The 27105-nt window shown below is 37.5% G+C and overlaps 2 protein-coding genes across 3 annotated transcripts in view; one reads left to right on the plus strand and one right to left on the minus strand.

Moving 5' to 3' along the window:
* TAF1A (TATA-box binding protein associated factor, RNA polymerase I subunit A) overlaps nt 1-23428 on the minus strand; it is a 35051-nt gene extending 11623 nt beyond the window's left edge. The window contains exons 1-7 of one of the 2 annotated variants that reach the window (XM_010340926.3): nt 23260-23427; nt 21972-22104; nt 17689-17858; nt 13980-14093; nt 10768-10966; nt 4980-5110; nt 3965-4123 (exon numbers count right to left, since the gene is read on the minus strand). In XM_010340926.3, the coding sequence (XP_010339228.1) occupies nt 3965-4123; nt 4980-5110; nt 10768-10966; nt 13980-14093; nt 17689-17858; nt 21972-22092 (894 nt within the window). In that variant the 5' untranslated portion in view covers nt 22093-22104; nt 23260-23427. Of the gene's footprint in view, nt 1-3964; nt 4124-4979; nt 5111-10767; nt 10967-13979; nt 14094-17688; nt 17859-21971; nt 22105-23259 lie in introns of both variants that reach the window. The other variant, XM_010340927.3, reaches the window with a different exon arrangement.
* Nucleotides 23429-23540: 112 nt separating this feature from the next.
* The window catches only part of MIA3 (MIA SH3 domain ER export factor 3), a 72027-nt gene continuing 68462 nt past the window's right edge, over nt 23541-27105 (plus strand). Inside the window, exons 1-2 of the mRNA XM_074385230.1 lie at nt 23541-23684; nt 25730-25976. The gene's annotated coding sequence lies outside the window, so the exon portion shown is untranslated. The remainder of the gene's footprint in view (nt 23685-25729; nt 25977-27105) is intronic.

Raw genomic sequence — 27105 nt, forward strand, 5'->3', positions numbered from 1 at the left:
ATTTCTTTAGGTTGAAAAAGATGTTTGTCTTTCACTTCTAAAATATCACGATTAAAAACTGAATACAAAATATACAAAGAACTCCTATAACTTAACAACAAAAAACAAAAACCAAACAACCCAATTCAAAAAGGGGCAAAGGACTTGAGTAGACATTTGCCAAAGAAGATATACAAATGGCCAAAAAGCACATGAAAGGATGCACATCACTAGACATTAAGGAAATGCAAACCAAAACCACAATGAAACAGAGATACCAATTCACACCCACTAGGATGGGGGTCCCCAATCTTTATGGCACCAGGGACTGGTTTCATAGAAGACAATTTTTCCGAGCCGGGCGCGGTGGCTCAAGCCTGTAATCCCAGCACTTTGGGAGGCTGAGGCGGGTGGATCACGAGGTCAAGAGATGGAGACCATCCTGGTCAACATGGTGAAACCCCGTCTCTACTAAAAATACAAAAAACTAGCTGGGCGTGGTGGCGCGTGCCTGTAATCCCAGCTACTTAGGAGGCTGAGGCAGGAGAATTGCCTGAGCCCAGGAGGCGGAGGTTGCGGTGAGCCGAGATTGCGCCATTGCACTCCAGCCTGGGTAACAAGAGCGAAACTCCGTCTCAAAAAAAAAAAAAAAAAGAAGACAATTTTTCCATAGACCAGGGCTCTGAGGATGGAGGATGGTTTCGGGATTACATTATTTATGCACTCTACATTTATTGTGCACTTTATATTATTACATTATAATACATAATTAAGTAATCATATAACTCCCCATAATCAGTGAAAGCCCTGTTTTCCTGCACCTAGAAGATCCCATCTGGGGGTAGTAGGAGACAGTGATAGGTCTTCAGGCATTAAATTCTCATAAGAAGCACAACTTAGATCCCTCACATGTGCAGTTCACAATATGGTTCCTGCTCCTATGAGAATCTAATGCCACCACTGATGTGACAGGAAGCAGAGCTCAGGAGTAATGCTCACTTGCCTGCCACTCACCTTCTGCTGTGTGGCCTGGCTGGTCCATACCAATATTGGTCCAGGACTCAGGGTTTTGGGACCCCCTGCACTAGGATATCAATTATCAAAAAAAGGCGATGGAGAATAGAAGGATGTGGAACTGCTGATGAGAATGTAAAATAGTGTAGCTGCTGTGGAAAACAGTTTGAAAAGTTCCTCAAAAAGTTAAAGAATTACCATATAATGCAGGAATTTCATTCCTAGGTATACAAACAAAAGAAGTGAAAGTAAGGACTCAAAGTACACTAATCTTTACAGCAGCATTTTATAATAGCCAAACAACAGACATAACCCAAATGTCTACCAAAAAATGAATGGATAAGCAAAATGTCATAGGTACATAAAATGGATTATTATTCAGCCTTAAATAAAGATGGGCATTTCGATATATGCTACAACATGGATGAACCTTGAAAACATTATGCTAAGTGAAATTAGCAAGACACAAAGGGACGAATGTTGTATGATTCCACTTACATGAGGTACCTAGAACAATCTAATTCACAAAGATGGAAATTAGCATAGAGGTTTTCAGGGGCTGGGAGAAGCGGGTAATGAGGTGTTATTGTTTAATGAATAGTTTCTACTTGGAATAATGAAAACATTCTAGAAATAGACAGTGATGGTGGTTGCAGAAAATTTCAAATGAATGTACTTAATGCCACTAAATTATGTGATTTAAAAATGATCAAAATGGTAACATTTATTTTTCTACATATTTTCCTACAATTTAAAAATTTAAGCAATATTATATACAACCCCCTGAAACAGGGACAAATTTAACAAAATACATATACTAAAAACTAAAAGTTCAGAGAGAAATGAAAAACCTACATAAATGGAGAGAACTACCATGTTTACACTTCAGAAACCTCAATGCTGTTAAGATGTCAATTCTGTCAAACTGGTCTATAGATTCAAACTCTCAGCAAGACCTTTTTGCAGCAACAGATAAGTCCATTATAAAGTATAGATGGAAAGTTAAAGAACCTAGAAAAGCCAAAAACAATTTTGAAAAAGAGCAAATTTGCATAACTTTCATGATAGGATTCCAAGACTTGCTACAAAGCTACAGTAATCATATTAAGGACACATGAGCTATTACTACACAACCACTAGAATGGCAACAACTCAAATTCAAAAGACCTACAGTACCAAGTATTGGCAAGGATGTGGAGAAACTGAATTTTCATATATCGATGTGGAAATATACATCACTAGAACACAAGGGACTTCATATGTGGCCTACTGGTTTTCAACAAACTTCCAAATGTACTAAATGGAGAAAGGAGAGTCTTCAATATAGTGCTGAACAACCATATGGGAAGAATAAACCCTGGCCTTTGCCTCACACTACCCACAAAAAAATAGCTAAAAATCTACCATAGGCCTAAACATAAAACTATACAACACATCTAGAATAAAAAAATAGAAGAGACTCTTCATTAACTTGAGACAGGCAAAGATTTCTTAGACAAAAAGCACTAACCATAAAAGAAAAAAATGTATAAACTGAACATCAAAATTGGAAGTTTCTGCTCTTTGAAAGGTACGACTAAGGAAACCAAAAGGCAAGGCACAGTCAGAGAGAAAATATTCATAATTCATATTCTTCAAAAAGGACTTATATCCAGATCATATAAGAATTTCCAAATCAATAAGAAGACAATTGATCTCCCCAAAAACAGACTAAGTACTTGGACACTTGACAAAAGAAGATATAGGAATGGCCAATAGACATATTAAAAGATCCTCAACATCATCAGTCACTAGGGAAATATAATTTAATGCCACATGAGGAACCACTACATACACCCACAAGAGGTTATTATTCAAAAGACCTCCAATACCAACTGTTGGCACAGATGTGGACAAACTGAATTTTCATATATTGATGTGTGACTGTCAATGGTACAGTCACTTCAGAAAACAGCTGGGCAGTTTCTTAAGAAGTTAAGCATATACTTTCCTTACTACTCTTAGGCAGCAATTCCTCTCTTAGGTAGCTACCCAAGAAATATCAAAATATATGTGTATACAAAGACTTGTACATGAATGTTCTTAGCAGCATAATTCATAACAACCAAAAATTAAAAACTACCCAAATGTCCATCAAGAAGTGAATGTATAAAAATGAAATACTACTCAGCAGTAATAAGGAACAAATTACTAATATACACAATAACATGGGTGAAGCTCTACATCAGGCGTCCCCAAACTATGGCCCGCGGGCTGTATGCAGCCCCCTGAGGCCATTTACCTGGGCCCCCCGCCGCACTTCAGGAAGGGGCACCTCTTTCACTGGTGGTCAGTGAGAGGAGCACAGTATGTGGCGGCCCTCCAACAGTCTGAGGGACAGTGAACTGGCCCCCTGTGTAAAAAGTTTGGGGACGCCTGCTCTACGTTATGCTGAGCAAGAGAAGTCAGATTAAAATGAATACATAAGATTCCATTTATATGAAATTCCAGAAGAGGTAAAAATCTATAGTGACAAAAAGCATATCGATGATTGTGTGGGGCGGGGGTGTGTGGACAGACTGGCTGCAAAGGGAAATGAAAGGCATTCCAAGGGGGACAGAAATGTTCTATATTACCATGGTGATTCATGAATATAATGCATCCAAGAATATACTTAAGTGTTTACTGTCTGAAAATCAACTTTCAATAAAGTTGATTTTCAAAAAATGTCAATGCAGAGCATTCCAACCAGGGTTGCACAAGATTTCTGAAATCCTGATCCTCTCTCTGGAGTCTCAGCTGGGCAGCAGGGGATAGTATGGATGATACTCAGGTGGAGATGGCAGCTGGAGCCAACTTTCTCATTTATCTCAGTGTGCTGTATATTACTGCTATTTTCTGTGGATACTATAAAAGTTAGAAAGCAATAGCCTAAGAATGTTTTAATGTGGATTACCAACCCTGTTCAAACATTGAGATAAAAATCCTGTACCTTAAGCACACTTATCAATTTTGATCTTGGTGCCTTCTGTCTCTTTAGAAAGTTGTATAAGTAGATATGGGCATTTGGATTTGATGGAAACTTTTCATCATATGCATAATTGGTGAGTACCTCTTGGGCTCCATCTCGATCCCCATAGAATTCCAGCATCTATATAAAATAAATCATATATTAGCTGAATTCTGTAAGACAGCTATATGAAAGATAATACACAGCGTAAGTTTACTGACGGATATTTTTTAAAAAGCACAAAACTGACAGGGCTCCCATTTTTTTCCCTGTCTTTTGTTACTATTAATAAAAAATGCAACACCTCAACATAAATACTCTTCCTATAAAAAATAAGAGTCCTCAAAGCAGGGAATACTAATGCTTGAAAATGTGATGCAACTAACCTCAGTGCCCTACATAACTGCAGCCACAAAGGAGTACACAGGAATTATAGTTCATTTCAATCTGTTCCCATCTTTAAACAGGAATTTCCAGGTTATGATTTTGGAGATTATCTTCTGACAACACAATCATCACGTTAGCACTCATTAATTTTCACAAAGCAAATTATTTTGAAGATGTATTCCTCGTGCCTAGCACCAAGGTCCTCAGTCCTTTTACAATGACTCTGTGATGACAGGACATTCTTATGAACCTCCAAAAAGCCATCATTCTTCATCTCATATATTGTGACCTACTTTCAGATTTTTGTCCTCTTTCCTTCTATATCCCACCAAATCATAAAATACCTTACTGCATTTATTTTAAGCTCAACAAGAATAAGATTGAATTAACATCTACAACTATATTGCTATCTATTTTATAGATATTTGGCCACGATGGGTGATAGAGTGGTGAAAATAAATTCAGAACAAAAAATAGATGCCATATTTTTGTTTTCTCCTAAATAATTTTTTCCATTAGTTTCTTTCTGATCAATAAAGATTAGGTATGCAGTCTCTGTACAGGCTTTTGACAAAATAAAACCAATACATTTTATGAAAATTCTACTTACTTCTACATAACTCTTCACAAAAGGGTCCCAAACTCCAGGAATTTTAATCAATGCAGAAATATTTACAGACGTCTTCCAGCTGTGGTTGAACACATCTTGGGCTACTGTGCTGTAAGCATAATCATCTTTATCTGCCCAAAAATAAAAGATCTTTTAACACTAAGTATTGAGAACTTCTATTAACCTAGGAATATAAAAAACTACCCACAAGAAAAACTCAGTTCCTGATAGCTACAATAGTAAATTCCAACAAATATTTAAAGGAAAATACTAATTCTTCACAAATTCTCCAAGAAAAGGACAGATAGGAATACTTCCCAACTTATTCTAAGCCAGTATTACCATGATTCCAAAACCAAAGACAACACAATAAAACTACAAATCAGTCTCTCTTATGAACACAGCTGCAAAAATTTTTAACAAAATACTAGCAAACTCAGTCCAACATATAAAAAGCATTAAATATCATGCCCAAGTGGGATCTATTCTAGGAATGCAAGGTTGGCTTAACATCTGAAAATCAGCTAATGCAAATAATAAAACAGTGATCTATTGATCTAAACCATACTAAAAGAATACAGGACCAAAACGGCATGATCATCACAAGATGCAGAAAAAGCATATGAAAAAAAATACAAGAACCCTTCATGATAAAAACACTCAACAATTTAGGAACAGAAGGAACTTCCTCAATCTGATAAAAGGCATCTATGAAAAACCCATAGCTAACATGGAACTAAATGATAAAAGATTGCATGCTTTCCTCCTAAAATCAGGAAGAAGACAATGATGTTCTTTTTCACTACTTCTGTTCATTATATTGGTGGTTCCAACCAGGACAATTAAGCAAGAACATAACAAAAAGACATCCAAGATTCGAAAGAAAGAATAAAAACTATCTCCATTTGTAGATGACATGTTCTTATACACAGAAAATTCCTAAGAATCCACTAAAAATTTACTGAACTAATAAAATGAGTTCCCAAAGGTTGCAGAGTACACGATCCATAAGGAATAATCAAGTGTATGTCTATATACTTGCAATGAACAATCAGGAAATAAAATTAGGAAAACAATGCCATTTGCAAAAGCATCGAAAGTAACAAAATGGATATAAATTTTACAAAAGAGATGTAAAATTTTACTCTGAAAATAATATGGTTAAGAAAATTTTAAAGACCTAAATGAATGAAAAGACACCCTATACTGTTTAAAAACTTACTATTGTCAAGTTGATCTATAGATACATGTAATTCCTATCAAAAACTCAGTTGGCCTTTTTACATAAGGTGACAGGCTAATTCTATAATTCATATGAAAATGCAAGGGATCAAAGAAGAATAAAGAATCTTTAAAAAGGACAAAGTTGGAGAATGCACACTATGACTTTAAAAGTTACTGTGAAGCTGTAGTAATCAAGACGGTGTGATATGGACAGATGAGAGACATATGTAGATCAATGGAAGATAATTTAGAGTCCAGAAATAAACCTCCACATTTATAGGTAACTGATCTTCTTTTGTGTGTGTGTAAGACAGGGTCTCACTCTATCACCCAAGCTGGACTGCAGTAACGTGATTTCAGCTCACTGCAGCCTCGCTCTACCTCACAGGCTCAAGTGAACCTCACATCTTAGCCACCCAAGTAGCTGGGACTAAAGGCACATGCCACCACACTCGGCTAATTTTAGTAGTTTTTATAGAGAGGCATTTTTGTAGAGAGGCATTTTGTAGAGAGGCTCATGCGATTCACCTATCTTGGCCTCCCAAAGTGCTAGTATTACATTAAAAACATTATGCTTTAATCAAAATTTTTTGTTAGGGAAAAAATAACCATTACGCTAAGTAAAAGAAGCCATTACAGAAGACCACATACTGTATGATTCCATTTGTTTGAAATGTCCAGAACAGGCAAATCTCTAGAGGCAGAAAGTAGATTCGTGGTTGCCTAGGACTGGAGGGGTAGGGAGAAAGGAGAGCGCAGGGTTTCTTTTCAGGGTCACAAAAATATCCTAAAATTGTGGTGATGGTTGCATAACTCTGTCAGTATACTAAAAACCACTGAGTTGTATATTTTAAGTGGGTGAATTTGTATGGTATGTGAATTATATCTTAATTCTCAATAAAGCTATAAAGAAAAAAAAAATGAGAGATCACTACACCCAACAAATTGGCTGCTATGAAAACTCCAACAATGACAAATGTTGAGGAGAATACAACAAAAGAAAACTCTAATTGGATTGACAGTAGAGTACAAATTGGTAACCTAACCTCTTTGGAAAGAGTTTAGTATATTACATACTAAAGTTAAAGACGCACAAAACATATTCTATGCAAATTCTACTCCTAGAAATGCACATTTATGTATACCAGTATACAGAAATTAATAGGGGTTAATTTCAAAGCATTATTTATAATGGCCCAAAATTATAACCTAAATGGCCATCAATAATAGAAGGAATAGTGTGACTATCACAAAATGTTTTATAACCATAAGAATGAATAAATAAGACCTATATCCAATATTACCTTAAATCCAATGTTGAACAAAATATGCAAGGCCTAAAAGAATATATATAGCATGAATACAAATATTGCATTCAGATATAGGCAAAACTAAATCACACTGTTTACAAATGTATACATAAGTTCAAAGAGTATAAAGAAAAACGAGAGAGTGATTACTGTAAGTTAGGAGAGGGATTTCTTTAGAATGGGAGGAAATGCAATTAGGAAGGCACACAGGGAGAGCTTTCAGGTTAGGGTGACAGTATATTGTGTTCCTTATCTGGGTGGTAGTTCTATGAATGTTCATTTTAAATTTATTCATTATACCTCACATTTGTTTCATATGCTTTTTCTGTATCTATTTCTCAATCTTAAAGGTTTACAAGGCAAGTTACTTAAGTCTTTCAAAAACAGTAGCTATTAGAAGCACAAGATACTGCAAACCAGAGAGGCACTGGTATTTTTTTTCCCAGTGATCAATTAAATATATATCAATATGAACTTAGAAATTAGGTGATAAAAAAAGTAGATTAAACATGATACGGAAATTTTTTTTTTTTTTTTAATAAAAGGGCTGGGAATGGTGGTTCATGCCTATCATCTCAGCAGTTTGGAGACAGGATGATTGCTTGATACATGGGTTCAAGACCAGCCAGCCTGAGCAACATAGTGAGATCCATCTTTATAAAAAAAAAATTAGGCATGATGGTGTACACCTGTAGTCCCAGGTCCTTGGGAGCCTGAGGTAGGAGGATCACTTGAGCCCAGGAGGTCAAGGCTGCAGTGAGCCGCAATCACACCACTGCACTCCAGCCTGGGTGACAGCAAGACTCTGTCTCAAAAAGAAACAGGCAGGTCCCTGAGTATAAATTGAGTGTGAATTTATTATAGAAGGAGCGTCCTGGTCATCAAGTGCATAAATCCCAATCACGACAGAGCAATACGTATAGCAGCAAGATAAGTCCCAAGCTGACTCTGAGTACAAGTTCACATGGTAAATGTCTATGAGTCTGGTTTTAAAGAAGTAGTCCTAACTTATATTCTCATTAAATAGACATTTGAGGTAAATGATCATCTAAGAGTTCTACACATTATTCCATCATCAGCTATTGTTGCTACAGAACTGTCAGCTATGGAAAAGTACTGAATCATCTATCCACAGGAGTAACATTACAAATGCCATGTTCCAACAGCTTTAATCATCAAATATTTGCTTGGAGTTTTACCTAACCATGAGTGAGAAGAAAAGTAAATGCTGACTTTAAAACTAATCAACGAGTGAGCATTTTTAAAAAAGAAATATTACACCAGAAAATATGACAAGACTAACAAATAGAGGATAGATATGACATCAAAAATTAGTCTAAATGGAAAGACATCTGGACTAATAAAATACACATGAAAAAACTTAGCACAGTTAGAAAGCAAGAGATGAAGATCCAAATGATTCAGGCTGAACATGCAGCTGATATATTAGGTTTAAGGTGTAAGAATGAGGGGTTTGGACAGGGATCTAATGAGTCTTGAAGGGTAGGAGCATTCTAGATGAGGAAACTCTACAAAGACCTCACAAGATTATTGTGATGAAGAAGGCATTTAAGAGTATCTTGAAAGAAGAGGGAAGGGAATCGAAATTAGTGAAACTACATGCCCAGAGACCAAGGAAATACTACCTTTTTCTTTCTTTTTTTGAGACGGAATCTCGCTTTGTGAAATACTACTTATCACATAAGGATAATAAGGAAATACTGCTTATCACATATGAAGTGATAAATATTAGGGCTAAGATATAGAGAATAAAAACAGAAAGGGGTTAATTCTAGAGAAAACATGGAGAGAACTATACAAGGGAAGCAAATTGCAAAGAATCACACAGCTCCAAAGAATGCAAATCTGGACATAAATGAAGATGGTAACATGCCACTGAAGGTTAACAGAAGGGGTATCAGTTTGAGAACTGAATGGTCAATGTCTGGTGTAGTCAATAAATCAGGAAAATTGTCCATTATAACCTGCGTACAAAAATGAAATGACCATCTTGACCTATTCTTTTTTTTTTTTTTTTTGAGATGGAGTTTCGCTCGTTACCCAGGCTGGAGTGCAATGGCGCAATCTCGGCTCACCGCAACCTCCGCCTCCTGGGTTCAGGCAATTCTCCTGCCTCAGCCTCCTGAGTAGCTGGGATTACAGCCATGCACCACCATGCCCAGCTAATTTTTTTGTATTTTTAGTAGAGACGGGGTTTCACCATGTTGACCAGGATGGTCTCGATCTCTTGACCTTGTGATCCACCCGCCTCAGCCTCCCAAAGTGCTGGGATTACAGGCTTGAGCCACCGCGCCCGGCTTGACCTATTCTTTAAACATTATTCGGAGAAACAACATTACAAAACACGTTAAACTCCATTCTAAGCACAAAGGAAGAAATGTTTATTGTATGTGATAATGACTGCTGAAGAAAATCTGTAGCCTTTCTTAGAAACTGGCAAAGACTTTCTTCCTGACTAAACTCCAGTCAGGCTCCTCTGTGCTCTCTTCTGGACGAGGTCTCACACTTGGCAAATAGAGACTTGAAGAGGCACTAATATAGTTTGTAACAGTTCAAGGCCACACCCCCAGGATGACCCTAGCCCCTCTTGAAATGCTTGCCTGGGAAAACTCCAGAAGAATTTACTGTGGGTTCTGGTTTCTACTTTTTAAGCTCCCTACTCCCACCCTTTACAACCCTAAGTCACCTCCACAGAAACTGGCATGGAGCTTAGTTCTTTCTCCTACTGTTAGCAGTTACTGAATCAAACCTGTCTTCACTGCTCTAATGTCTGGCTGTTTATCCTTGACTAAATCACATTTAAAACAGCAATGAACCTAAAATGATCATGAACTTAATTATGAACCATCTAAGTGTTTTATATATCAGAAATATTATAAAGGATGATCAAGAATTTAAATCCATAAAAAGTCTGTTCTCCGTAATATCTGGTTGAAGTTGATAGGGAAATTACTAGATTACTCCTTAAGATCTCTTAGCCCAGGCGTCCCCAGACTACGGCCCGCGGGCCGCATATGGCCCCCTGAGGCCATTTATCTCCCCCCCCCCCCCCCCCCCGCCGCACTTCAGGAAGGGGCACCTCTTTCATTGGTGGTCAATGAGAGGAGCACAGTATGTGGCGGCCCTCCAACGGTCTGAGGGACAGTGAACTGGCCCCCTGTGTAAAAAGTGTGGGGACGCCTGCCTTAGCCCCTCAGTCTCATCACAAGAAAAATCTACCTGCATTCACTCACCAAGCTTTGACAATTCGCTTTTCTTTTTAGACCAGGTATAATACTGCAAAAGCCCTTTGTAGGCCTGAATAAGGTTGATTAATATTTCCCGGGAAGACGTCTTTTCACCATGTCTCCATGTCTCTGCCTCACTCAGATTTCTCTTTGCATCTTCAAGCATTCCATGATGCAGAAGATATAATGCGTGTTGTAAGGAGATCTGCAAAAATAGTAAGGGCACACTGCCGTTTAAGCCATTACATAGTCAAAAAGCTCAGTAAATAAACAATACATGCTGGGCTAAGACCTTGGTAGGATACAAATAAGCTGACACTGAAAATTTTGATGTTGGGGACAATCTAGCAAAGAAGTAAGACACAGGAAACAATTAACACTATGTAGATTTGAGCTAAATTATGTAAACTTACCAACAGAAGACAATGTGATATAGTGGGGTCAAAAAGGGCTTTGAAGATAGAGTGTCTTGGTTCATACGCCACTTAAAAACTAAACCAGCCAGGCACAAGGGCTCACGCCTGTGATCCCAGCACTTTAGGAGGCTGAGGCGGGCGGATCATGAGGTGAAAAGATTGAGACCATCCTGGTCAACATGGTGAAACCCCGTCTCTACTAAAAATAGAAAAATTAGCTGGGTATAGTGGCATGCACCTGTAATCCCAGCTATTCGGGAGGCTGAGGCAGGAGAATCACTTGAACTCAGGAGGCAGAAGTTGCAGTGAGCCAAGATTGTACCATGGCACTCGAGCCTGGAGACAGAGTGAGACTCTGTCTCAAAAATAAATAAATAAATAAATAAACCAACAAAATAGACCTAGGTAAATTATTCACCCTTTGTGAGTCTCATTTATTTTACAGAATATTATTGGCCCTTCAGAAGGGTGTTTTCAAGATTAAACAATATTTGCAATCCACCTAAAACCTAGTTTGGCCCACAGCAGACATTCAAGAAATATTACTATTTTATACATTTTATATAAGCTTAGAGAAAATATCTTAATAAGGAATGTTGAAGAATGGCTTCAGTTCACATAGAAAGTGTATCCCTGATACAGGAGAAGCAGGAAGAATAATTACACAAAGAATTAGTACTAGAAGAAAGGAAGACATTAAAGAGGAGAATAACGAGAACTACAATTAATCATTTAGGTAAAGCCAAAATACTGCAATAATTTGTAAACTGGCCTCTCCATTCCTGCATCCCTACAATCCATCTTTCAACGGGCTACCAAAGAAATCTCATCTTGTTAGTCATTTACACAAACTCCTTCAATGGCTCCCACTGACTACAGAATTAAAATCCAAGTTCCTTGAGTATGGGATACAGGGCCCAGCCTACTTCCCCTGACCTCTACCCAAGTGATCTTTAGAGCGACTAAAGTATCGGATATAGGGCTACTGAACTCTTTACAACTCCTGCCATGCAGGACTGCCCTTTCCCCTAATCTGCCTCGTGAACACACAATTACTTTTCAAACTAATCTCAAATACTACTTTCATTCTTTTCCTGGTTCTCCAACCCATTAAATCCTAACCCTCTCTAGTTCCAGAGAACTGGCCATTTTCTCCTTCATCTCATTGTGAGTTGTATTTCTACTATGGCACTCATAACACTTCGTTCCATTTACATGATCTTCCTCTACTGTAAGAACCGTATCTAGCACCTGGACTGGTAAACTGCAATAAGTGTTTTTAAAATTATTAACAACAAAAAAATGTTTTATTATCTATCCTAATTATCATTCTCAGACTCTCATGGAGAAATTAGGTTCCCTTTCAGTTTTTTTACTTCAACTGAGTAGATTCTATCAGCCAAAATGGACCTAACCAACAGTCTAAACTTCAGTACTCCCTCCTCCATCAAATGGCTATCCAGTTACTACCTGAAAAAAGAGATGCAGAACACACATCGGGGTAGGCCATTCTCATTTCCAATTGTTTAGTAAGAAAGCTCTTCTTAGGGCCGGGCACAGTGGCTCAAGCCTGTAATCCCAGCACTTTGGGAGGCCGAGGCGGGTGGATCATGAGGTCAAGAGATCGAGACCATCCTGGTCAACATGGTGAAACCCCGTCTCTACCAAAAATACAAAAAATTAGCTGGGCATGGTGGTGCGTACCTGTAATCCCAGCTACTCAGGAGGCTGAGGCAGGAGAATTGCCTGAACCCAGGAGGCGGAGGCTGCGGTGAGCCGAGATCATGCCACTGCACTCCAGCCTGGGTGACAAAGAAAAGAAAAGGGAAAAGGAAAAAAAAGGTCTTCCTTATGTAGAACCGTAAGCTGCCTCCACTTAATTTCCACTCACAGTACACCTGTCTACCACAGAACAAAATCATAAGAGCACTTGGCACATAAGTAGACACTCAAAACATTTTTTTAAAGCAAAGCATTTACAAACTTGTATTAAAAAAGTACTCTTTTCAGACATACAGGAGATACAATATTTTGAAAATGTCTTAATCCTTCTGGATAAGACTTTTACAAAAGAATATATAAACTTGGAGGTAAAGATTCTACCTAAACATTAGGAGCATTAAAATATTTTCATGTGTTTATATTCCCAACTTGTTTAGCTCTTTCCTTTTCCTAAAAATGCCAACTCTAAGCTGTAATGACTTCAACAAACCTTTTCGATTTTGGCCCATCATCATAATGAAACACCACTGCAATCTCTAAATAACTGGTTTTGACATCCAGAAGAAATATACAAATGAAAGGAATTTTTAGTCCGAGAAACAAGGAGGTGACTGAAAACCAGGAAGTAAATGGTTCTCACAACACTCTTTTCTTTCCTTTCCTCTTATTTAACCAGATGTCTTAACCTTGTCCCACATTTTTTTTTAGACGGAGTCTCACTCTGTCGCTGAGGCTGAAGTGCAAAGGCACACTTTCGGCTCATTGCAGCCTTCGCCTCCAGGGTTCAAGCAATTCTGTCTCAGCCTCCCAAGTAGTTGGGATTACAGGTGCATGGCACCATGCCTGGTTAATTTTTGTATTTTCAGTAGCGACAAGGTTTCACCATGTTGGTCAGGCTGGTCTCAAACTCCTGACCTCGTGATCCCCCACCCTTAGTCTCCCAAAGTGCTAGGATTGCAGGTGTGAGCCACCGCACCCAGCCTGTCCCACATTTTTTACATTATCTACCTTATCACTGACATGAGCAATTAAAAAAAAAACAAAACCACAAGCATAAATTCACAAAGCCCATATTCTCACCTTTAAATAATTCATGATGCCAATATTTTTCATCCGGTCAGCAAAAGTATTGAAAGTCTCCACATTGCTTTTGGGATGATAAAATAGAATTTCACTTCCAAGCTTCCAAATAATCTGTCAAACCAGAAATTACTACCAAAATGTAAAATTCTTGCCTTAACCAACTTCTATCTATTTTTTCCTGATTACAACATTAATAATCTGTGATTCCTTTTCCTAGAGACCACTACCATCAACATTTTCTCTACTTTACCCTATAAAATTAATATTACCTTCTTATGTGATAAAAGTTTTAACCTTTTAAATTTCTAATAAAATATCAGATAGTATAATAGTATCATTATTAATTGAGGAGTTTAAAGAAAATAGGCAGTTAAGATACATATTGAATATAAAATATTTAACTGGTATGGAAGGAAGAATATTAAAGTCAGAAAACTTGGTTCTAATTATATTGGCTTCCTCATTGGTCTTAGCCTCATCTTCATCATCTGCAAAATGAGGGCAACAAACTAGATGTTTCCTGAGACCCCATCAATTTCTACAACTATTGACTACATTTATTCTATATTTAGAATGCCAATTTAAGAATTTTCATCAGCTATGGACAAATCTTAATAAAAAAATAATTTATACTTAAATCACCAAAACTTTGGGGACAGAACTTGGAGCTCTTTTTTCATGAGAGCAAATCTCTATTTCTCTAACCTATATTTAAAGTACATCAATAACACCAACTTCAAAGTAAATTAAACTGAACTGTAAATCAATTATTTCTGTGAACATACACACTGGTTATATGTGTATATACACATACTATCACTGGTATAATTATATATGATACACATATTATCATTTGGTATAATGATCCTCATCTTCCCAACTCAGAGATATCAAGATTTCATTTGTAGAATATCACACTGTAGTATTTGGGGAGCTTAAAGAAAACTTAGATTTTGGACCACCTCCCACCAGGAATGGGTAAATGCAGGGGGGAAAAAGCAGGAAAGAAAAAAAAAAAAATTTCAAGATTATTATAGCTATTCTTACACCCAGTTGTACACAAGAATTACATGGGACACCTGTTAACAATAAATATTCTGATTCAATAGGATGGGGGTGAGTACAGGAATGTATACTTTCGATGAAAGCCTGAGGTGATCCAAACAGAGCCAAAGAAGTGCTTAAAAAAAAAAAAAACACTGATCCAATTCCTTTATTCTATGAAACAAAATCTGGACAAGAATCTGTAACTTGTCCAGTGTTTTACTGGTATATGCAACTTTAGTCCAAAAATTAAATTTTCAATCAATGGTTAAACTTGTTTTGTTTTGTTTTGTTGTTTTGTTTTTGCTCTAGAAGATAACTAACAGATGCAATGGTGACTGTATTAGTAAAAGCTATGGGTAAACTTTCTTTTACTGAACAAATAGAGCAGCATGTGCCAGGCACTGTTTTAATCCTGCCCTGTGACATTTACATTGTATGTAGAGAAACAAACAATAACCAAAAAACATAATTAAATTGTCAAGTGTTAGGGGGAAAAAATGGAGCAAAAGATAAGGAGATCAGAAGTGCGATTCTGAAAGTGCAGGTTGCAGGTGAAGTAAGGCAATTGTAATTTTAAATAGTCAAGGTAGGCCTCACCGAAAAGAGGCCTTGAAGGAGAGTGGCTATAGTGACATCTGAAGAGCTTTCCAAGAACTGGTTAAGGCAAAGGCAATCAGTCAGGAATATGCCTGGCCCATTTAAGTAGGAACAAGGAGGCCAGTGAGGATGGAAAAAAAACAAGCAGGAGAATATAAGTTGAGTAACCCTTATCTGAAATCCTTGGGATCAGAAATGTTTCAGACTAGGGATAGGACCAAAGGTTAAACATGAAATTCACTTATGTTTCATATACACCTCTAGACATAGCCTGACAGTAATTTTATACAATATTTGTAAGATTTTGTGCATGAAACAAAATTGCATACACTGAACCATCAGAAAGCAAAGGTGTCAGTATCTCATGTCAGTACTCAAAAAGGTTTGAATTTTGTAGCATTCTGCTTTTCACATTTTTGAATTGAGAATGTTCAACCTGTTACAGGAGATGAGGTCAGAGAGGTCAAACAAGGAAAAGGAGTGAGCACATCACACAGGAATTTACAGGCAATTATGACTTTGCTTTTACTGAATGAAATGGAAAGCCATAACAGTGTTTTTAGCAGAGGAGTGGCATGCTGTGATACGTTTTAGAAAGCTCACTCTGAATCATTAGTCATTAGAGAAACGCAAATCATAGACAGGATGATGCCACTTTACAACCACAAGGATGGCTATTATCAGTAAGACAGGACAGTAACAAAATATTGGCAAGGATTGGACAAATTAGAAGGCTCAGATATTGCTGGTAGGAATATAAACGGTGTGGCCACTTTGGAAAACAGTCTGGCAGTTCCTCAAGAGGCTAAACAAAGTGTTACCACATGACCCAGCAATTCCACTCCCAGGTGTAGACCCAGGAGAAATTAAAACAAACATCCACACAAAAACTTGTACACAAAAGTTCATAGAAGCATTATTTCCAATAACTGAAAAGCAAAAACAACCTAAATGTCTAACAACTGATAAATGGACAAATAAAACATGGTAGTTCCATATAACAGATTATTTGGCAATAAATACATGCCACAACATGGATAAACCATGAAAACATTAGGCCAAGTGAAAGACACCATTTACAAAAGGCCACATATTATATGATACCACTTATATGAAATTCCAGAATAGAAAGTAATAGATTAGGCTGGGCATAGTGGCTCACGCTTGTAATCCCAGCACTTTGGGAGGCCAAAGTAGACAGATCGCTTGAGACCAGGAGTTCAAGACCTGCCTGGCCAATAGAGTGAAAACCTGTCTCCACTAAAAATACAAAAAATTAGCTGGGTGTGGTGGTGCATGCCTCTAATCCCAACCACCCAAGAGGCTGAGATACAAGAATCACTTGAACCCAGGAGCTGGAGGTTGCAGTGACCAGAGATTGTGCCACTGCACTCCAGCCTGGGCAACAGAGTAAGACTCTGCCTCAAAAGAAAAGAAAAAAAGAAAAAGAAAGTAAAGGATTAGTGTCTGCCAGTGTCTGGCAGCTGTGAGGAGGAATGGGGAAAGACTGCAAGGGGGTACAGGGTTTTGGTTTCATGGCGGGAAAAAAAGGCTCTAAATTTAGAGTGTGGTAATGGTTGGTTGCACAATTCTGTGAATATGTGAAAATACATTGAATTGTACAATTTAAATGGATGATGGTGTATTAACAATGTATTGATAAAACTAAAAAAAGGATCACTTTAGTTGGAAAAAGAATAATTCTTTCCAGAAGTTTTGCTGAAACAGAGTAAAACAATGACATGTAGTCTGTAGGGGAAGTTGGGGTCAAGAGATGATTTTAAGATAGAATAACAAAATTTTTATATGATGATGGGAAATATCCATAAGGAGGGGGGAAAAGAAACAATTATTGGAATGAATGAATATTTTAGTCTCCTTTAAAATAACAGGTAAAAAGAAGTATTCAAAAATGATCCCAATACAAACTCTCCGCCCAAAAGTAGTTTTAGTAGCTTTTAGGAAAATAACTGAGATTCCGTAAAAGCGACTGTAGGTGAAGCTGGAGGCAGAAACTCCTGGGAATCTATCATTTCTTCCAGCAAACTCAAACTTTGTTTACCTCAGGTGCAGCCTGTCTTTTGTAGCTATCTGAATCTTCCAAGGTCTGAAAATAACTGTACATGTATCCTGCAGCTTGCTGCCACTGGTGCTTCAGCAGAGCTTCTTGGATAAAACTCAAACAAGCACTTGTTGTCTGAGCAAAATCCTTCTTCCTTTTCCCTCCAATGGCTATAAAAATGAAACAGAAGAGTTTTCTTCCATAGTGACTCCAGTTCAACTTTGACAAAACTTACTTCTAAGTTTTAACAAGTAAACAGTAGGTATTACTTGACCCAGCCCATTCCCAGTATTCACTTGAAACACACCCGTCCACATTAATTATTTTTAGCAAATAAAAAAATATCCAATTTGATGTTTTGGGGCTACTAGAGTGACCAGATCCTTTAAATCTGATTCAATCATCCTTTTATCCTTGTACTAAATAATTTGGGGAAAATCTCTCAAACAGGCCCCCAAAAGCACAGTCCCAAGTATTTAGAATGGATAAAACGCCAAGTTCATTCTAGGCAAACATGGTCTTTATTACCTTCCCATGTTCTGCAAACTCCAAATGGGCTTTTATTTTTTAAGGACCAAATTCCTAGTAACTCAATGATATTAAATACAAATGAGATTAAAACAGTTGTAAAAATTAGCATTTATATCTCTAAAGTATTGGCAATCCCCATGTTAAGAACAGAATGACTAGTTATAGTGTTACCTCCTCTTCTCTTCCCATATAACTTCCGGCCCCCCTCTAGTCCAGCTGGGTAACTGTACCCCGTAAGTACAAAAAGACCAACAGGTACTTTGCTAAGATCCAACTTGCAGATCTTTGATTTCCTTATATACCCTTTCCAAAAGTTAATCTCCTAGACAGCTGTGCCTATATAGTAAAAGCTTCACAATCAAAATCATTACACATTATCTGAAGGTGAAAACGCAGGTGGTGAAAAAGTAAATGACATCTCCTTTTGCAAGTTAGGCAATTCCCAATTCTTTGCTTATCAAAACTGCAGAACAACATAATTTTTTACAATAAGTCACTATATAATTTTTCATGAATAATTTAGAAAAAGTTCAAGGACCCGATACATGGCTATAATTAAATTCCATTCACTGCCATCTACTTACTTGTGTGACTAAAGTTTCTCAAAATTTATGTTAATTAAAACAAAATATAGCAGAATCAATGCTAAATCTTTTCTCATTCTAGAAATACACAAAAGTCACCCATAAATACATACAAAAATTGGGAAAAAGTGATAGGTAACTTTAAACACACAGAGAGAGAGAGAGAGCGAGAGAGAGAGAGAGAGAGAGACTTGCTCTGTCACCCAGGCTGGACTGTAGTAGCACATTCATAGCTCACTGCAGCCTTTACCTCCTGGGTTCAAGTGATTCTTCCTTTTGGCCTCCCAAAGTGCTGGGATTACAAGCATGAGCCATCACACCCAGACAACACCTTGAATACATATGTTATATTGATCAGCTATGTATAACTATTAATGATGATGTCTCAACCTAGAAAAAATTTTAATCCTTAAAACTTACAGGATATAAACAAAAAAAAGTATGTTGATGCATACTTTTATTGCAAGAAGTATAACAAAAAGGAACACAAAATTTCCACTCTATTAAAAGCTTTTTCATGATTTGTTTTTAAATGACAATGCAAGGCATTACAACCCTATGCTATTCCTATGCTATTTGGACTCCATCACATATAAAGTAATACATATTAATTTAAAAATACCAACATCCTGGAAATTATTTCTTGCAAACATTAAACATATAGTAAAATTTTTTCAGATGATACCTTAAAACTGTGCAAGGTAGTAGTCAATTTTTCAAAAAAAAGTAGTGGATACATAAGTGAAAAGTTTGAAGACTACTGACTGCTTCAAACTAGTGTTCTCAGACTTTTGAATGTACATACAAATCACCTGGGGACCTGACCCTTGCTACTCAATGCGTTCCTGGAACATGAAGCACTAGTATCACCTGGAATCTTATTACAGTGTACTATGCCCAGCTCTCTGAATCAGAGGCTACATTTTATAAGTTCTACACCAAAGCTGCTCAAGATCAGTGGCAATACCAGCCAGCTAGCCTAGGAAACTAACAAAACATCTCATCCTTAAAACATCTTTTATCTACCTAAAGGAGAGAACTGTTCTCAGGCTAAGCTCCCTTCTATCTCTTAAGCTTTCACAACTGAGATTACAAATCAACTTTAGACAACTATACCTAAATGCTGGGAAAATACCCTTTTGTCTTCCAACCTGGCCTAGTTACCTCAGGAAAAGTTCTCCTTTCATTTCATTCTTTAATAAGCAAAAAGTAGTCTTACATGAGCCTGATGACTTTAAGAAAAAAAATTGTCAAGGAAAATACATTTTCACATGGAATAGAGATGTATAATAAAGAACCAGTGTCATCAACCTAACTTCTAATATGCTACTGAAAGAATCTGGAAACTTATCAATCTGTCAACAAATATTTTTTGAGCACCTCTGTGTGCCAAGCACTACTCTAGGTACTCATCACACAGCTTCAATCCAGACTTGTCCCGTCTTCAAAGTTTTTATTATAAGGGGCTTGCTGGGCATGCCCTCCAAAATGCCAAAAGGTATCTACCAGCATAAAAAATAACTATGGTAATTGTCAGGCAATTTTGTTTTCCTATTATGGTTAATTACCAGAACAATGTCATTATTACTTCCAAGTATTTTCTCATTGCAGACCAAAAGTATTTTGAGTTTAACAGACTATCTATGACGTGAAATATTTCTAAGCATGTACATTTTGGTCTTTGGTCTTAAACCCATCTGCTTGCAGACTGACTCAGACTCTCTATAGAACACTGCTAACAGAAACATGCCCAAGTATGGCATAGCTACAGGAAATTTAAATTACTTAGTTCCCTGCCAGGGATGAGGTAGCACTATCCCTGATGTATCATTCATTCAGATCTGCCTTAAGCCATGTGCATTAATTTAGCAAAAATAAAATGAGGAGAGGAAAGGCACTATTATTTTTCAACGCTCACTATGCATGAGGTACTATGCTAGGCACTTTAAGTACACTATCTCATTTTTAAAAATATAACTCAGTGGTTAAAAGTATAGTCTTTGAGATCATACAGACCTGGGTTTGACTCCTGATACCACCACTTAAAAGTGTAATGTCTTTTGAGATTCAGTTTCCTCCTACCTAAACTGTCTAGCACAAAAATTATTGAGGATTAACTTACTGAGATCATTAAATGAGATGATAATTAGATTAATATAAAAAAGTAAATGCGAAATTTTAGGAGCCAAGGAATCTTTATCAAGGGGAGAAAAGGCTGGGCAAAAAATACATATTTAAGGGCAATAAGTAAAATGCTGGTTCAAATGTACTCCCAGGACTATACCACTCAACATGGCAGCATACAGATAATTGCTTCTTTTATTTATATTAAATATATTATATTTATTTTATATATATTCTTATAGGAAAATTATCATAGAAAAACATGCTTGCATTTATACTAGATAAAAATGGGGGAAATTTTATCCCATAGAAAAACATGCTTGCATTTACATTAGATAAAAACAGGGAAAATGCTCTTCTATCTAGGCCGGGCACAGTGGCTCATGCCTATAATCCCGGCACTTTGGGAGGCGGAGGTGGGCAGATCACTTGAGGTCAGGAGTTCCAGACCAGCCTGGCCAACATGGTGAAACGCTGTCTCTACTAAAAATACAAAAATTAGCTGGGCGTGGTGGTGGGTACCTGTCATCTCAACTACTCAGGAGGCTGAGGCCAGAGAATCACTTGAATTCAGAAGGCGGAGGTTGCAGTGAGCCAAGATCAGGCCACTGCACTCCAGCCTAGGTGACAGAGTGAGACTTTGTCTCAAAAAATAGATATATATATTACATGACCAAATCTATTAGAAATAATATCAATGCAATTCAACAGTAACTTCTTGAATACTTCCTAGGTATGTTTTCCTCAATGGCAGAGACTGTATCTTCTTCAGCTGTAACTCTCCAATATTTAGTCAATGCCAGAGATTCAGTAAGTATTACTAAAAAACGTGTATCTAGCATAATACAGACTATCTATTATTAATCCGAGGGCAAAGAATTCTAAAAAAAAAAAAGATTTTTTTTTTTTTGGCTTACAGCCTAAAAATTACCCCACATATTCCTATCTTGAAAATTAGACCAGCCTGATTATTCATTTTGTATCTGTATTGAATCTTACCACTTTCCTAAAGTTAAAATGGTTCAATGTTATTACTTTACTTACCCACAGCTTCTATGTATGTTTGAAGCCAAGGAAAATGCATTCCTGCACCAGAGAGCACAGATGTTTCCACTTGTTCATCATCTGTTACAGGCCCTTTTAATTCTTCACTGAAATCACTCATACCTATTACAAACTGAGAATATGAGTTACTTTTTGTACATCTTAACCCAGTCTTCTGAATTGTACAGAAAAACAGCCATCTTTTTATCTAATAAATATAATTAGATCAGCAAAATGCATTATACCTGTGAGCTCTTCTAAAGTAAAAGATAAATTATGTCAGCAACAGCCAAAATAAATGATACATAAAAAAGACCAAACTACCAGTTTCAAGCCCATACAAAGAAAAATAAGATACTGCCCTGTAATTTAAAAAATGTCAAGTCCAGACGAAGAAACAGCAAAACGTGTAATAACAAAACAATATGAGAAGTACAATAACAGTAGTAGTAGCTAATATTTATTAGGCCCTTACTATGTACCAGAAGTATAAATTATCTAATTTAATTCTCACAGCAATCCTGAGGGGCGTATATTACTTTCTTCCACGTTAAGGTTGAAAAAACTCAGGGGCTCAGTGAAATGATGAAACCTGCCTAACGTTACAAAAAAAGGTGATGTTACAAAAAAAAAAAAAAAAAAAGGAAATAGAACACCAAACTACTTGGCCATGACTAGAATTCGGGGTATGTGTGGAGGAGGGGTGCGGAAGGTGAGAAGCGAACCTAGAAAGACAATCATAAGCCAAGCTGAGTTTAGACGTATTCCTAAAAATGCTCAGGGCCCCTCCCTCATTCCCTATATGAAATCGAGTATTGGTGCCTGATACTACCTCCTAAATTTCCCCAGTTTCCCCTGTTCTCTGCAATCTTACAGCACTTCCCTAGTTCAAGACCCCTTACAACAGTGTCTAGATTACTGCGTTAGCTTTCTAAATAACTACCCTGCCTCCGATTCTACTTCTTTGCATTACAGCCAGAGTAAACCTTCTAAAATCAAATTCTGTGGCTAGGAGTATGAGTTATAAGTAACAACTGAATTTAAATTCGACCCATCAAGTATTCTGAGGAGTAGTTACACAAATCCTCCCTTCCCAAATCCTCAAAATTCCAAATTGGTGTCCCGCAGTTGCCACGGCAACCAAAGCTTCTCCATCCCCCTTCTCTCGTTCTCAGACCCCAATAGCTTCAGTATTAGGAGGAAATATCAGAAGAACATGGATGACTTCTGACACACCCCTTCCCGTTCCATTTAAAGGCAGGAACCATGCAGGAACCGCGGCACTTACCCGCCAAAAGTTAGAGCTCCTCAGTAAAGCTAAACACAGACTCCGACTCCGAAACACGTGAAATGTTCACCGGAAAACGGGTTAGGAGAGCTTTATATGAGCATGCGCAAAACCCGCCTTAGGCGTTCAGGGAGCGCGCGGCCCCGCTCCTCCGGCAGCTGCAGACGTCTCATTGGCCTCTCCTCGACCCCGGAAGTGACTTGTGGACGTGACCCGGAAGTGACGGTAAATTGCCGTGCTCCCGTTGGTTTTGGCTGAGTTTTACATTTTTGTCTGTCTCAGCCAGAAAGTGGAAGACTTTCGTTTCAAATGGAAATTGGGGCAAGGGGTCGGCGGCTGGGTGAAGGGACCATTCGAAAGAGTAGAATGTGACTTTACCCGAGAAATTCACTACAATGGGCTCGGCTCCCAGGGGCACTGCACGAGTGAGTGGAGGCGTGGCTAGCGGCTGTGACGAGATAAATCCATGCAGAGCCTTTTTATTGCGAGCTTGAAAGTTCTTTTCCATTACAGTTTTAGCTTTGGGTTTAATTGGTTCGACTGCCTTCACGATTTGGGCGATAATTTCTTTTGCCTTCTCACGAGAGGTTGTTCTGCGGGCCCGTCTGGGGTCAACTTTCCTGAGGGACATGGAGACCAAGGGAAATATGAGTCGACAGTAAATGGTTAAGCCGTGTGAAATGAGAGACATTTGAGGGATTCTAGGGAAGATGACCCCGGAAAAGGACTAGAGGCCCATGGAAACGCAGTGTGCTGCTCCAATATTTAGAGGGCTGATCCGTGAAAGAAAGATCAGATCCTTTTTCATAGCAGCAGAGAACAGAACTAGGACTAATAAGTGAAAGCTAAAGGGAGGCTGCGTTCAAGTCATAGCAAGAAAGAATTTTGTCCACAAATAAGGATGCACGAATAATAGCATAGGCTGCCCCGGGAATCACTGAGTTTCCTCTTTGAAAGTGAACAATTTGAGTAGAATCAGGGTTTGGGGAAGGTGATTAGAGCATTTAGTAAGAGTTCGAGCCCGGGTGGGGTGGTTCATGCCTGTAATCCTGACACTTTGGGAGGCCGAGGCGGGTAGATCGTTTGAGCTCAGGAGTTTGAAACCAGCCTAGGCAACATGACGAAACCCCATCGCTACAAAAAGTAAAAATAATAATAATAAAAAAATAGCTGGGGTGGTGGTGCATGCCTCTAGTCCCAGCTACTCGGGAGGCTGAGGTAGGAGGATCACCTGAGACCGGGGAGGTTGAGGCTGCAGTGAGCTGTGATCATACCACAGCACTCCAGTCTAGAGTAGGGGACAGAATGAGACTCTATTAAAAAAAATAAATAAGTTTGTACATGGATTTCTTAAAATGCTACAAATACTCGATTCTATGTTGTGTTCAGAAACAATATGAAGCAGTTATGGGCTTGCAAGAAAAGTTCTTTCTGCTGCTCTTTCTGTCCTTAGTTCTTGTCCTCACTCAAGCCTGCGCTCTAACTCTACAGGCAGGGCTACCTAAACGATACGTAGTCCAGGAGAGCACACACAAATTAGCACACATAATTATTACCTTCTAATCTAGAGGCTTAGTCCGTCTACTTTTCTCCCTTTGGTCTGAGGTATAAATTCACCAAAACCAACCCAGAAATGATTTTATATGGCCAAAAGTTTATGTTCTCCCAAAAATGAGGAAGAACTTTCTGATTTTCCTTGAGGTTCTCAAACACCTCTACAGAACAGTAGGTAACAATGGGAAAGTTAAGAATAACATAATATACTCTACCTACCATTTTTCTTTCCCGTGCCACAATTCTGAAAGAAAATATGTTGGAGAGAAGGGATTTTTTAAAAATCAACTGTATCACATCCAATAGCATAAGCAAGAAGGAAGGAGGGAAGGTGTGGTGGCAGGCACCTGTAGTCCCAGCACTTCCAAAGATTGCTAAGCTCAAAGGTTTAAAAGTTCAGTGCCATCCTGGACAACATAGAAAGACCATGTTAAAAAAAAAAAAAAAAAGCATGACAAATATGAAAACATAAAGCTTACAAAAGATTTTTGTATGTTTCAATCTATAAGAAAACATATCCTAAGAAAAATGAAAAATATGTTCTTACAATTGCTTTGTGCTAAAACACAACTTAATATGGTGATGAATTATGGTTTTTTTAAAAGTTGCGAACTGTCATTTAAGGAATATTGTTTCCATGAATGCTTCCTGTACGATCTATTAAAGAACAAACCTCACACAGCCAAACAGTTGAAGAGACCTTGTCATAGACTATCCTATATCACAGCTAAGAATGAAAAAGGAATGTGACATGAAAGCATAAAAACAAAACAAAACAAAAATGAAAGCATAAAAACAAAAACATCTCAGATAATAATATGGAGAAAACTAAAATACATGGGCTAGAATTCCACCCCAGGGACTGTATCCTCAAAGACAGCTTTTTTCCTTTTTTCTTTCTTTTTTTTTATGTCAGTACTCTGAGCTGCTACAAAAAGAAGTCCAGCCTATCCTGTTGGAGAGAGTGGCCACATGAAGAAGAGCCCTTGAAGTATGAAGACCACGTGGAAAGAGAGCCACATGGAACCAACAGTCAGCACCCTGGTTTCAAACATATGAAGAAATTCATCTCAGACTGTGCATTCTAAATCAGGCATTTGCTGAATGCAACTACATGAGTGAGCCCAGTTGACAAAACGTGGAGCAGACGTGAGCTGTTCTTGGTGAGCCCTACACAAATTCCTGACTCACAAAATTGTGAGCAACAAAATGGCTGTTATTTTAAGCCACTGAAGTGTGCAGTGATTTCTTATACAGAAATTGATACATGAAACACAGACATAGATCATTTGCATCTTCTGTCTTTTTTTGACTAGTTTTATTAGAGATTGCCGGTTTATTTCTGCCATGGTTAGAAAACAAACCCTGAAATTTTGATACTTAAAAGTTTTTTTGAGACTTCCTCTGCCAAGAATGTAGTCTATTTTGGTAAATGTTCTGTGAGCACTAGACGAGAATGTGCATTCTGTAGTTGTTGAGCATTGTGTTCATCAAGGTCAATGCGGTTAAGGTGGCTAATAGCTTTCTTCAGATCTTCTATATTGTTATTGTTTTGTGTATAGTGTTACTATTAATTATTGAGATAAGAGTGTAAAACCTAAACTATGGCTGTGAATTTGCCGCTTCCTTTAGTTTTGTCACCTTTTGCATTTTTGAAGCTCTGTTATGAGGCATCTAAACATTATGGTTCTTGTGTCTTCCTGATGAATTGACCATTTTATCATTATGAAATGTCTTTATCTCTGATAATATTCCTTATCTTGAAGTCTAATTCATCCGATATTAGTAAAGCCACTACAGCCTTCCTAGCTTACTGTTTACTGGTATATCTTTATCCATCTTTTTACCTTCAACCTGTGTTTTTTAATTTAATGTGCTTCCCTTATAAGCAAAAGATAATTAAGTCTTTTTATTTTTAATCCAATCTGTTTTTGATATGTTTACTCCATTTATAATAATTGATATTGTTGAGTTTAAGTCTATTCTTTTGCTATTTGTTTTTGATTTGTCCCATTAGTTTTGTGTTCCTTATTCTTTACTTCCTGCTTTCTTTTGGGTTAATTAATGTTTTTGTATTTCATCTTAATTCCTCTGTAGGCTCTAACTATATCTTTTTGCATTATTGCTTTACAGTGTTTTGAATTATGTACAGAATTATATACATGCTTAACTTATCACAGCATAGAGTTAAAATTATGATACTTCATGTAAAATAAAAGAGCCTTGCAAGAGTAAAGTTCTACTTCACCTCCCCGAGTTCTTTGTGCTTTGCTGTCATACATGTAACATCTA

Source organism: Saimiri boliviensis, chromosome 14 (genome assembly GCF_048565385.1).
Source record: "Saimiri boliviensis isolate mSaiBol1 chromosome 14, mSaiBol1.pri, whole genome shotgun sequence".
In the NCBI taxonomy this organism is placed as follows: Eukaryota; Metazoa; Chordata; class Mammalia; order Primates; family Cebidae; genus Saimiri; species Saimiri boliviensis.